This window comes from Heptranchias perlo, chromosome 10, assembly GCF_035084215.1.
Source record: "Heptranchias perlo isolate sHepPer1 chromosome 10, sHepPer1.hap1, whole genome shotgun sequence".
Taxonomy (NCBI): domain Eukaryota; kingdom Metazoa; phylum Chordata; class Chondrichthyes; order Hexanchiformes; family Hexanchidae; genus Heptranchias; species Heptranchias perlo.
The window spans coordinates 85,108,060-85,121,697 of record NC_090334.1 but is presented as its reverse complement, the minus strand read 5'-3'; the positions used below and the strand labels follow the sequence as shown (position 1 = coordinate 85,121,697).

The 13,638-nt window shown below is 47.5% G+C and overlaps 1 protein-coding gene across 2 annotated transcripts in view; it reads right to left on the bottom strand.

The window, feature by feature from the left end:
* The window catches only part of ttll5 (tubulin tyrosine ligase-like family, member 5), a 431,390-nt gene that overhangs the window by 77,490 nt on the left and 340,262 nt on the right, over nucleotides 1-13,638 (bottom strand). For both annotated transcript variants that reach the window (XM_067992117.1, XM_067992118.1), the window contains one exon: nucleotides 755-947. In XM_067992117.1, coding sequence (XP_067848218.1) covers nucleotides 755-947 — 193 coding nt within the window. The remainder of the gene's footprint in view (nucleotides 1-754; nucleotides 948-13,638) is intronic.

The window sequence follows — 13,638 nt, the reverse complement described above, 5'->3', positions numbered from 1 at the left end:
GCGTGCTCACACTGCCTGGTATATTGTGTCCAGCATCGCAACCAGATTCCTAGAACCCTGAATTCAGTTTCACTCCTTTCCATGGTGGGATTTGACAAATGAGCTCTGGGCTGCCAGTCCAGCATCAGAACAATTACACAACGACCCCTCCCCTTTCCCTGCTCTATGCTCGTCTCCTCCCCTTTCCCTGCCCTGTGCTCGTCTCCTCCCCTTTTCCTGGTGCCGTGCTCGGCTCCTCCCCTTTTCCTGGTGCTGTACTCGGCTCCTCCCCTTTTCCTGGTGCTGTACTCGGCTCCTCCCCTTTCCCTGCTCTGTGCTCGGCTCCTCCCCTTTTCCTGGTGCCGTGCTCGGCTCCTCCCCTTTTCCTGGTGCCGTGCTCGGCTCCTCCCCTTTCCCTGCTCTGTGCTCGGCTCCTCCCCTTTACCTGGTGCTGTGGTCCGCTCTGCCCCTTTACCTGGTGCCGTACTCGGCTCCTCCCCTTTACCTGGTGCCATGGTCCGCTCTGCCCCTTTACCTGGTGCCGTGGTCCGCTCTGCCCCTTTACCTGGTGCCGTGGTCCGCTCTGCCCCTTTACCTGGTGCTGTACTCGGCTCCTCCCCTTTACCTGGTGCCGTGCTCGGCTCCTCCCCTTTACCTGGTGCCGTACTCGGCTCCTCCCCTTTCCCTGGTGCCGTGCTCGGCTCCTCCCCTTTCCCTGGTGCCGTGCTCGGCTCCTCCCCTTTACCTGGTGCCGTGGTCCGCTCTGCCCCTTTACCTGGTGCCGTGCTCGGCTGTTGTCCAGTAGTTGGTGAGACTGCTGCTGTTGCTGTTGCAGTTGTTGCAGTGCGTACTGGAGCTGCTGACTCCCAGGCGTGGGCTGGTACCTGTGTTGCGGAGTCACTCCTGTCACCGTGTTATACGCATACTCTGCCTCACACTCCCACCCCAAGCCAGTTTCCACCAAACCACTGCAGAAAGAGAAAGAAAGAGATCCTTGAGGTTAGCAGGCGGGCACAATGAGAGGGAGCCGAAATGAAATCAAGTTATGAAAGTGTACGTTTTAAATCCCTCCGTTTCTCTCCTGAAGGTGCTACATGTATCTGTGCCACTATATGACAGCGTGAGGTGGGAAAAAAATATCTGCCCCCTCGATATCCCACACCATGTAAGTCATTGCTGTCTGGGGGAGGGGGGGAGATTATTGAATGGAAGCCTTTCCTGGTCACACAGCTTGGTGCCGCATCAATGGAGCAGTAAGATGTGGCCTCCCCACCTCTCTCCTCCCACTCTCCACTCCACACACAAGCATCAGTCTAGCCCGGGTTTGCCAGGGAGGAAGGGTTTGGCTGCAGGTTTGGAGGTGACAGTCAGAGAGGGCGTGGACTCACATAGCTCTGTACCACCCGCTAGGGGCTGGGCTGGGCTGGGCATACAGTGCAATTGGCACAGGTTATAGTGAGGGAATTTTTTGAGAAATTCATTCTCGGGATGTGGGCGTCGCTGGAAAGGTCGCCATTCATTGCCCATCCCTAGTTGTCCCTTGAGAAGGTGGTGATGGGCCTTCTTGAAACTGCTGGTCGCAGTTTGATGCTAGTAGGGTAGTTAAGAGGGAACCAGTGAATGTAGTATATTTGGGTTTTCAAAAGGCATTTGATAAGGTGCCACGCAAAAGATTTTTACATAAGATTAGGGTTCATGGGATTGGGGGTAATATATCAGCATGAATTGAGGATTGGTTAACGGACAGAAAAATGAGAGTAGGAATAAATGGGTCATTTTCAGGTTGGCAGGCTGTAACTAGTGGGGTGCCGCAAGGATCAGTGCTTGGGCCTCAGCTATTTACAATCTATATCAATGAATTAAATGAAGGGACCGAGTGTAATGTATCCAAGTTTGCTGACAAACCTAGGGGGGAAAGTAAGCTGTGATGAGGATGCAAAGAGACTGTAAAGGGATATATGTACTTATGTACTTATGATACAAGAGTCAAAGAATCTTACAGCACAGAAGGAAATCATTCGGCCCATCCTGCCTGTGCTGGCTCTTTGAACGAGCTATCCAATTAATCCCATTCTTGGCACCACCCTCAGCAACCAGTCTTCATCAAACTCCCATCAATAATTATGCCTTAGTCCCCTGCTCACAGCACCACCCACTGCTCACAGCCCTACCCACTGTTTATGACAGCCATGGCTCAGTGGTAGCACTCTCACCTCTGAGTCAGAAGGTCCTTGGTTCAAGTCCCACTCCAGAGACTTGAGCACATAATCCAGGCTGACGCTTCAGTGCAGTACTGAGGGAGCGCTGCACTGTTGGAGGTACAGTCTTTTGGATGAGATGTTACACCAAGGCACCGTCTGCCCTCTCACTATTCGAAGAAGAGCGGGGGAGTTCTCAGCGGTGTCCTGGCCAATATTTATCCCTCAATCAACATCACTAAAACAGATTATCTGGTCATTTATCTCATTGCTCTTTGTGGGACCTTGCTATGTGCAAATTGGCTGCTGCATTAACTACATTACAACAGTGACCACACTTCAAAAGTACTCAGTTACATCATAAGAACATAAAAACATAAAAAATGGGAGCCGGAGTAGGCCACACAGCCCCTCGAGCCTGCTCCGCCATTCAATAAGACCATGGCTGATCTTCGACCTCAACTCCACTTTCCCGCCCGATCCCCATATCCTTTGATTCCCCTAGAGCCCAAAAATCTATCGATCTCAATCTTGAATATACTCAACGACTGAGCATCCACAGCCCTCTGGGGTAGAGAATTCCAAAGATTCACAACCCTCTGAGTGAAGAATTTTTTCTTCATCTCAGTCCTAAATGTCCTGAGGTCCTGAAAGGCATGTTATAAATGTCCTGAGGTCCTGAAAGGCATGTTATAAATGTTCCGAGGTCCTGAAAGGCATGTTATAAATGTTCCGAGGTCCTGAAAGGCATGTTATAAATGTCCTGAGGTCCTGAAAGGCATGTTATAAATGTCCAGAGGTCCTGAAAGGCATGTTATAAATGTCCTGAGGTCCTGAAAGGCATGTTATAAATGTCCTGAGGTCCTGAAAGGCATGTTATAAATGTTCCGAGGTCCTGAAAGGCATGTTATAAATGTCCGGAGGTCCTGAAAGGCATGTTATAAATGTCCTGAGGTCCTGAAAGGCATGTTATAAATGTCCTGAGGTCCTGAAAGGCATGTTATAAATGTCCTGAGGTCCTGAAAGGCATGTTATAAATGTCCGGAGGTCCTGAAAGGCATGTTATAAATGTCCTGAGGTCCTGAAAGGCATGTTATAAATGTTCCGAGGTCCTGAAAGGCATGTTATAAATGTCCGGAGGTCCTGAAAGGCATGTTATAAATGTCCTGAGGTCCTGAAAGGCATGTTATAAATGTCCGGAGGTCCTGAAAGGCATGTTATAAATGTCCGGAGGTCCTGAAAGGCATGTTATAAATGTCCGGAGGTCCTGAAAGGCATGTTATAAATGTCCTGAGGTCCTGAAAGGCATGTTATAAATGTCCGGAGGTCCTGAAAGGCATGTTATAAATGTTCCGAGGTCCTGAAAGGCATGTTATAAATGTTCCGAGGTCCTGAAAGGCATGTTATAAATGTCCGGAGGTCCTGAAAGGCATGTTATAAATGTCCGGAGGTCCTGAAAGGCATGTTATAAATGCAAGTTCTTACTTTCTGAGGCTGCTAAAGTTTATTTCATATATAAAAGAAAGAGACGATACTCCCTCAGTGAGATTTATTGAGGAATTCTACAAGGATCATAGTGAAAGATGCAGAAATGCAGCATTTGGAATGGTGCCAGGACACCAGTACACAGTGAGACCTCTGTGCTGTTCAGGAGAGATGTCAGAATGGCTCCGGCCGTTTAGAATGGTTCCTTTCCCAATGTTTTTTTTGAAAAACCTACACAATTCAGCACCACTGCTTTGCAATTCATATCATAGAAAGTTACAGCACAGAAGGAGGCCATTCGGCCCATTGTGTCCGCGTCAGCCGAAAAAGAGCCACCCAGCCTAATCCCACTTTCCAGCACTTGGTCCGTAGCCCTGTAGGTTCCGGCACTTCAGGTGCACATCCAGGTACTTTTTAAATGAGTTGAGGGTTTCTGCCTCTATAACCCTCTCAGGCAGAGAGTTCCAGACCCCCACCACCTTCTGGGTGAAAAAAATTCTCTTCAGCTCCCCTCTAATCCTTCCACCAATCACTTTAAATCTATGCTCCCTGGTTATTGACCTCTCTGCTAAGGGAAATAGGTCCTCCCTATCCACTCTATCTAGGCCCCTCATAATTTTATACACCTGAATTAAATCTCCCCTCAGCCTCCTTTGTTATAAAGAAAACAACCCCAGCCTATCAAATCTTTTCTCATAGCTAAAATTCTCCAGTCCTGGCAACATCCTCGTAAATCTCCTCTGTACCCTCTCCAGTGCAATTACATCTTTCCTGTAATGTAGTGACCAGAACTGTACACAGTACTCAAGCTGTGGCCTAACCAGTGTTTTATACAGTTCGAGCATAACCTCCCTGCTCTTATATTCTATGCCTCAGCTAATAAAGGAAATTATCCTGTATGCTTTTTTACCTGTCCTGCTACCTTCAGGGACCTGTGGACATGCACGCCAAGGTACCTCATTTCTTCTACACCTCTCAGTATCCTCCCATTTATTGTGTACTCCCTTGCCTTTTTTGCCCTCCCCAAATGCATTACCTCACCCTTCTCTAGATTGAACTCCATTTGCCACTTTTCTGCCCATCTGACCAGTCCATTGATATCTTCCTGCAGTCTACAGCTTTCCTCCTCACTATCAACCACATGGCTAATTTTTGCATCATCTGCAAACTTCTTGATCAAGCCCCCCACATTCAAGTCCAAATCATTAATATATACTACAAAAAGCAAAGGACCTAGTACTAGCGTTGCGGAACCCCACTGGAAACAGCCTTCCAGTCACAAAAACACCCGTCAACCATTACCCTTTGCTTCCTGCCACTGAGCCAATTTTGGATCCAAGTAGCCACTTTCCTTTGGATCCCATGGACTTTTACTTTTCTGACCAGTCTGCCATGTTGAACCTTGTCAAAAGCCTTGCTACAATCCACGTACACTACATTAAATGCGTTACCCTCATCGACCCTCCTTGTAACCTGCTCAAAAAATTCAATCAAGTTAGTCAGACACAAACATTTCTTAACAAATCCATGCTGACTGTCCTTGATTACTCCGTGCCTTTCTAAATGACGATTTATCCTGTCCCTCAGAATCAATTCCAATAATTTGCCGACCACCGAGGTTAGACTGACTGGCCTATAATCACTCAGTCCATCCCTCACGCCTTTTTTAAACAACAGTACAGCGTTAGCAGCTCTCCAATCCTCCGGCACCAGGCCTGTATCCAGGGAGGATGGAAAATGATGGTCAGAGCCTCCGCTATTTCCTCCCTGGCTTCTCTTAACAGCCTGGGATACATTTTATCTGGGGCTGGCGACTTATCTACTTTCAAAAATGCTAATCCCCTTAATACTTCCTCTCTAACTATGTTTATCCTAACTCCATATACCCGACTTGGCCCGAATCTCCGAATACCTTTGGTTGACAAAAATCTTTCAATCTCAGATTTAAAATTAACAATTGAGCTAGCATCAACTGCCGTTTGCAAAAGAGAGTTCCAAACTTCTGCCACCCTTTGTGTGGAGAAGTGTTTCCTAACTTCACTCCTGAAATTCCTGGCTCTAATTTTTAGGCTATGTCCCCTAATCTGAGACTCCCCAACCAGTGGAAATAGTTTCTCTCTATCTACCCTATCAGTTCCCCTTAATATCTTGAAAAATTTGATCATATCACCCCTTAATCTTCTAGATACCTGGTTCTTCTAATTCCTAGTTTGTGTAATCTCTCCTCGCAATTTAACCCTTGGAGTCCAGTTATAATCCTAGTAAATCTACACTGCACTCCCTCCAAGGCCAATATATCCTTCCTAAGGTGCGGTGCCCAGAACTGCTCACAGTGCTCCAGGTGTGGTCTAACCAGGGCTTTGTATAGCTGCAGCATAACTTCTGCCCCCTTGTACTCTAGTCCTCAGGATATAAAGGCCAGCATTCCATTAGCCTTTTTGATTATTTTCTGTACCTGTCCATGACATTTTAATGATCTATGCACATGGACCCCTAAGTCTCTTTGGACTTTCACTGTTTTGAGTTTTTCACCATTTAGAAAGTTCTCTGATTTATCCTTTTTAGGTCCAAAGTGGATGACCTCACACTTGCCTACATTGAAATCCATTTGCCACAGTTTTGCCCATTCACTTAATCTGTTAATATCCCGCTGTAATTTTATGCTTCCATCTAAACTGCTTACAATGCTGCCTATCTTTGTGTCATTGGCAAACTTGGATATGTGGACGGTGCTGACTCTCACTGGGATACAGGACCCCTCCTTTCCTGAAGGTGCTGACTCTCACTGGGGTACAGGTCCCCTCCTTTCCTGAAGGTGCTGACTCTCACTGGGATACAGGACCCCTCCTTTCCTGAAGGTGCTGACTCTCACTGGGGTACAGGTCCCCTCCTTTCCTGAAGGTGCTGACTCTCACTGGGGTACAGGTCCCCTCCTTTCCTGAAGGTGCTGACTCTCACTGGGGTACAGGACCCCTCCTCTCCTGAAGGTACTGACTCTCACTGGGGTACGGGTCCCCTCCTCTCCTGAAGGTGTTGACTCTCACTGGGATACAGGTCCCCTCCTCTCCTGAAGGTGCTGACTCTCACTGGGGTACGGGTCCCCTCCTCTCCTGAAGATGCTGACTCTCACTGGGGTAAAGGTCCCCTCCTCTCCTGAAGGTGCTGACTCTCACTGGGATACAGGTCCCCTCCTCTCCTGAAGGTGCTGACTCTCACTGGGGTACAGGTCCCCTCCTCTCCTGAAGGTGTTGACTCTCACTGGGATACAGGTCCCCTCCTCTCCTGAAGGTGCTGACTCTCACTGGGGTACGGGTCCCCTCCTCTCCTGAAGGTGTTGACTCTCACTGGGATACAGGTCCCCTCCTCTCCTGAAGGTGCTGACTCTCACTGGGGTACGGGTCCCCTCCTCTCCTGAAGGTGTTGACTCTCACTGGGATACAGGTCCCCTCCTCTCCTGAAGGTGCTGACTCTCACTGGGATACAGGTCCCCTCCTCTCCTGAAGGTGTTGACTCTCACTGGGATACAGGTCCCCTCCTCTCCTGAAGGTGCTGACTCTCACTGGGATACAGGTCCCCTCCTCTCCTGAAGGTGTTGACTCTCACTGGGATACAGGTCCCCTCCTCTCCTGAAGGTGCTGACTCTCACTGGGGTACGGATCCCCTCCTCTCCTGAAGGTGCTGACTCTCACTGGGGTATATTTCCATGGACAACTCCTCTTCCCTAACCCGGGACGATTGAGACTATTTACACATCCTCAGAGAGCTTCACAGCCAATGTAGTTGTTTTGAAGTGTAGTCACTGTTGTAATGTAGGAAACGTGGAAGCCAATTTGCGCACAGCAAGATCCCACAAACAGCAATGAGACAAATGACCAGAGGATATATTGGCCTTGGAGGGAGTGCAGCGTAGATTTACTAGAATGTCACCTGGACTCCAAGGGTTAAATTACAAGGAGAGATTACACAAATTGGGCTGTATTCCCTGGAGTTTAGAAGATTTAGAGGCGATTTGATTGAAGTTTTCAAGATATTAAGGGGAACTGATAGGGTAGATAGAGAGAAACTATTTCCGCTGGTTGGGGATTCTAGGAGTAGGGGACACAGTCTAAAAATTAGAGCCAGAACTTTCAGAAGTGAAGTTAGGAAACACTTTTACAAGCAAAGAGTGGTAGAAGTTTGGAACTCTCTTTCGCAAACGGCAGTTGATGCGAGCTCAATTGATAATTTTAAATCAGAGATTGATAAATTTTTGTTAACCAAAGGTATTAAGGGATATGGGGCTAAGGCGGGTATATGGAGTTAGATCACAGATCAGCCATGATCTCACTGAATAGCGGAACAGGCTCGAGGGGCTGAATGACCTTCTCCTGTTCCCATAATCCGTTATTTTAGTGATGTTGGTTGAGGAATAAATATTAGCCAGGACACTGAGAGAACTCCCCTGCTCTTCTTCGAAATAGTGCTGCGGGATCTTTTACGTCCACCTGAGAGGGCAGAAGGCGCCTCCGTTTTATGTCTCATCCAAAAGACGGCACCTCTGATATTTCAACACTCCCTCAGTACTGCCCCTCTGACAGTGGAGCACCCCCTCAGTACTGCACTGGAGTGTCAGCCTGGATTATGTGAACAAATCCTGGAGTGGGTGGGGCTCATACCCACAAACTCCTGGCCGAGAGACAAAGAGTGTTACCAACTGAGCCAAATTGGGCCCTTCCTGGTCAGTATAGTTCAGTTACTGGGTGGAAAATTCAGTGAACCACAAGGGGGGGGGGGGGTGGGTGTGGACGGAATGGGCTGAACTTGACTTGATTCGCTGATGACATTTTATTTTTCGCCTCCCGTGGTGAAGCTCCAGGCTTGGCTTTTTTTTAATTGTGTTCAAGCAGTTTGCTGAACCTTAGCAGTAGATGAGATCCCATTGGTTGCTGTCCACCTGGCTCACTTGCGCACATATATGCACGCACACACACACGTACACACACACATATATATGCACGCACACACACACGTACACACACATATATATGCACGCACACACACACGTACACACACACATATATATGCACGCACACACACACATGCACACACACATATATATGCACGCACACACACACGTACACACACACATATATATGCACGCACACACACATGCACACACACATATATATGCACGCACACACACATGCATGCACACTCATAGGCATTCGCACACACAGACACATGCATACGCATGAAGACGTGCGCACACACATGCTCACATAAGCACACACACCCATGCACACATGTGCACACACACACCACACGCACAAATTTGGACAGGCAGGAGGGGATCTTGCTGGAATGAATTCTCAGAATAAAAAACAACAAAGAAAAGAAGGGAAACAAAGAGCACCAGAGATTTTAACACAGCGAGTTTTTAGGATGGAAAAAAAAGTGCTGAGGGGAAGAAAGTGAGTTCCCGGTGCCAAACATACTGAACTGGTTTACAGGCCGATCTGCGAGGAAGCCATGGGATGTTACTTAAAATGTTTCAAAGGGGACGGACTCCTTTTGAAGTCCCCGGACTCTCTGGCAGGTATGCTGTGTCAGCAATCTGGAATAAAAATTCTCCAGTTTCTTTTTATTTTCAGTCTCTATATTCGGGAGCGGGGAGGGGAGGGGAGGGAAGGGGAAATGAAAGAGTTGGCTGGTGGTCAGGTTCTGTGGAATATAACCTTAATGCATCAAGGAGATTGGCAGAGGACCAGGGCCCTGTCAGTTAGTGAAGTAGATGGAATGCAGTAAGGGTTTTTTTATATTTTCTTTCTGTTATTATAACAAATGGGCGTTTGAGGCCAAACTTAACACAGTGAAGAGTTACTGCATTCAGGGCCCAGAACAAACTAATTACGAGGTGATTCATTCTTTATGACTTTAACAGACCCCCCGTTTCCTATTTCTATTTCAAAAAAAGCTGCTAATTCTGTGCATAAACTCTTGAGCGGAGTACCAGTCATAGAGAAAGAGACAATGTTATTTTGTTTTCCCTTAGCTGTCTCCTCAGGAGCTAAACTTGTGCCTTTTTGTTAAGCTGTTCCCCTCCCCACTACCACCCCAAAGATTATGGATGTTTATTTTAGGCGTGCAGTTCCAGGACTGCCAGGGCTGAGCGAGAGGCTCCGCACAAAAGGACAGATGGGATTTTTTTTTTCATTAAATGTTTGATGTCTTTCCTTTTAAAAGAAGATTCTAAATGAAAACCTGATGTGGGATCCCTGGGTCAGTAACTTTGTTTGTTTAAAAAGAAAAAGAGAAAAGTTGCAACAGATAATGGGAAGTTGTCAGTAACGTAATGTTAAATTATCTCGGATATGAGCTCTTCTGTTTCCAATTACCTCCCCTGTCGATAATTACTGCTCTCTGGTAAATTAAACGGTCTTAAACAAAAATCCTAGTCGTGTGTGGAAATGTTCAGCTGTATTCGCAGTGTGGGGGCTGTTTATCTATAATATGTTAGAAATCTTACATCTGCACACCCTTCCCACCAATCTTTCCATAATAAATTTCTGCATTGACATTTAGAATGGCAATTCCCTATGTAAATTGTCACGCTGCAGCACCAGCATTGGCGGGAGGCTGTAATCACAGCGTCACAAGTTTACATAGGCAGATTCCATTATAAATGTGATCATCAGGATTTAATATGGAAATATAAAAATAAGGACGGAAATTAAGGCTTTAAAAAGGGGGCTGAATTATATCTGCGCATCCCATGTGTAATTATCATCTGGCCTTTAAGTCCACGTCACCTGAAGACCACACAGTATTCGCTCCCCGTATGCCATGCCACAGGAGAACAACTAGTATATTAAAAATTTTACATCTGTGCACAATTCCTGTCAACCTTTTCCATTGTAAATTCTTACGTCCAGGTATAACAGAAACTGCCTATGTAAACTTGTCACACTGTAATCACACCTTCCCCCACCACCACCAGGAGAGTGTATTACAGGGTCACCCAAGTTTACAGAGCGGTTATAGAAATACATAGAATTTGCATCACGGAAATAGGCCATTCAGCCCAATCAGTCCATGTCAGCATTTACCCTCCATACGAGCAAATAGTTCAAATCACATTTGTGGATATGCGTGTGTGTCTGTGTGTGTGTCTGTCCACCTGCATATGTATCTGTATGCATGTACAACTGCGCGTGTGTGTTGACGTCTGCATGCATGTGTCTGCGTACATGGATGCGGGAGCATGCATACCACCACTATCCCAAAACTGGTGCACGACTTCTACCTTTCTACCAAGCAGTGCTTCAGAATTCAACTGGAAAGATACTGGGGGAGCTGCAGATTTAAACGGTACCAGGTGCAATTGAACGAATATCAAACTCCGTGTCCACCAGTTGAGTCCACGTACAGAAAGAGGCCAGTTTTGTGAATACCAGCTCCTGGATGGGCACCTTGCCTGCTAGAAGCAAAATCAGGAAAGACCAGGCAGGCCCCATTAATTTCAATGGATGGGAAATCATGGTGAGCATGCTCTTCATTTCTTCCTGCGTGCTCCCAGCAGGCAAGGCTGTCCAGCGGGAGCACACATTCATAGAATTAGCCTTTAAACGTGGAAAGTGTTCTCTGTCATAACAACAGCAAAACAACCTGCATTTATACAGTGCCTTTAACGTAGTAAAACATCCCAAGACACTTCACAGAAGTGTAATTGGACAAAAATGGACAGCAAGCCAAAGAAGGAGATGTTAGGAAAGGTGGCCAAAAGCTTGGCCAAACAGGTGGGTTTTAAGGAGCATCTTACAGGAGGAGAGAGAGATGGAGAGGGAGGGAATTCCAGAGTTTAGGGCCTAGGAGGCTGAAGGCATGTCTGTTAATGATGGGGTGAAGGGAGGGATGCTCAAAAGGCCAGTCAGAGGAATGGTAAGTTTTGGAGGGGTTGTAGGACTGGAGGAGGTTACAAAGATAGGTAGCGGTGAGGCCTTAAAAGGATTTAAACACAAGGATGAAAATTTTAAATTGGAGGTGCTGGCGGACCAGGAGCCAATGTAGGTAAGCAATGTTTCTCCCCCTACCCTTGCTCAATCTGATTTATTTATCCCAAAGTATTTTATTTTATTCATTCACGGGATGTGGGTGTCGCTGGCGAGGCCATCCCTAATTGCGCCTGAGGTGGTGGTGGTGAGCCGCCTTCTTGAACCGCTGCAGTTGTTTAAAGTTTAAATTTTTAAGTTTCTGTCAGGCTTCAGCAGAGAGAGCTGCTGTAGCAAGTTAATTGGTTAGCTAGATTAAACTGGTACTTGAAGGTGGGGCAGGCCTGACTCATCTGAGTCTCAAACTGTAGAAATACAGGGGCCTGTCAGTGCGAACAGCACGGTGTGCGGATACACAGTGTGAACTGAGAGTTTGGTACGTGTGGGAGTTCGGTGAAGTGGGGGAAGGAGGTGCTGCTTTGCCTTGCTTTTCCTAACTTTTCCCCAGAGCGGCAGTGAACCTGAGAGTAGAAGACTGAGATTTGGGAATAAAAAGCAGCAGCAGACCTGCAACAAGAGACAACTACTGTGCGACGTCACAGGTGAGGCAGGAGAGTCCGAGAGGTGAGCACAGTATAAAAGGAGAGACCTAGAGCGGGAGGAGAGTCTGAGAGTCTAAGGCAAGTCATGGCAGCAGACCTCGCACCCGTGATATGCTCCTCCTGCACTATGTGGGAAGTCATGGACACTACCAGTGTCCCTGGCAACCATGTGTGCAGGAAGTGTGTCCAGCTGCAGCTACTGGCTAACCGTCTTTCGGAGCTGGAGCTGCGGGTGGATTCGCTGTGGAGCATCCGTGATGCTGAGACTTTCGTGGGTAGCACGTTCAGTGAGGTGGTCACGCCGCAGGTAAAGGTTACGCAGGCAGAAAGGAAATGGGTGACCGCCAGGCAGAGTAAAAGGACTAGGCAGGTAGAGCAGGAGTCCCCTGGGGCCATCTCCCTCTCAAACAGATATACCGCTTTAGATACTGTTGGGGGAGATGGCTTATCAGGGGAAAGCAGCAAGAGCCAGGTTCAGGGCACCACGGGTGACTCTGCTGCACAGGAGGGGAGGAAGAAGAGTGGCAGGGCTATATTGATAGGGGATTCCATTGTAAGGGGAACAGATAGGCGTTTCTGCGGCCGCAAACGTGACTCCAGGATGGTATGTTGCCTCCCTGGTGCTAGGGTCAAGGATGTCACGGAGTGGCTGCAGGGCATCCTGGAGGGGGAGGGTGAACAGCCAGTAGTCGTGGTCCATATTGGTACCAATGACATAGGTAAAAAAAGGGATGAGGTCCTGCAAGGCGAATTTAAGGAGTTAGGAGATAAATTAAAAAGCAGGACTTCAAAGGTAGTGATCTCAGGATTACTACCGGGGCACGTGCTAGTGAGTATAGGAACAGGAGAATAGACAGGATGAATGCGTGGCTGCAGGGATGGTGTAGGAGGGAGGGATTTAGATTCCTGGGACATTGGGGCCGGTTCTGGGGAAGGTGGGACCTGTACAAGCGTGACAGGTTACACCCGAGCAGGACCGGGACCAATGTCCTCGCGGGGGTGTTTGCTAGTGCTGTTGGGGAAGGTTTAAACGAGAGTGGCAGGGGGATGGGAACCTGAGCGGGGAGTCAGAAGGGAATAAAATTGAGAGCAGCAAGAGAGGGGAACACCCAGGGGAAATCTACAATACAAATAGTACAAACAGTTGTTCAAGAACAAGTGAAAGGGAAAAGCGTAGAGCAGCGGAAAGAAAGTGTACCTTAGGCACGACAGAAAAAATAAAAACTAGAAGGCGTAAGGCGATTAAGCCAGCATCAAAGCTGTGGCAGGGGGTTGGGAACCTGAGCAGGGAGACAGAGGAAAGCGTGTCAGGAAGGGACAGAAGGTATGGAGTAAAAGGTAAAGTGTTAAAAAAGGAAAAAGCAGGAACTAAGTGTCACAAAACATATTTGAAAGTTCTTTATCTGA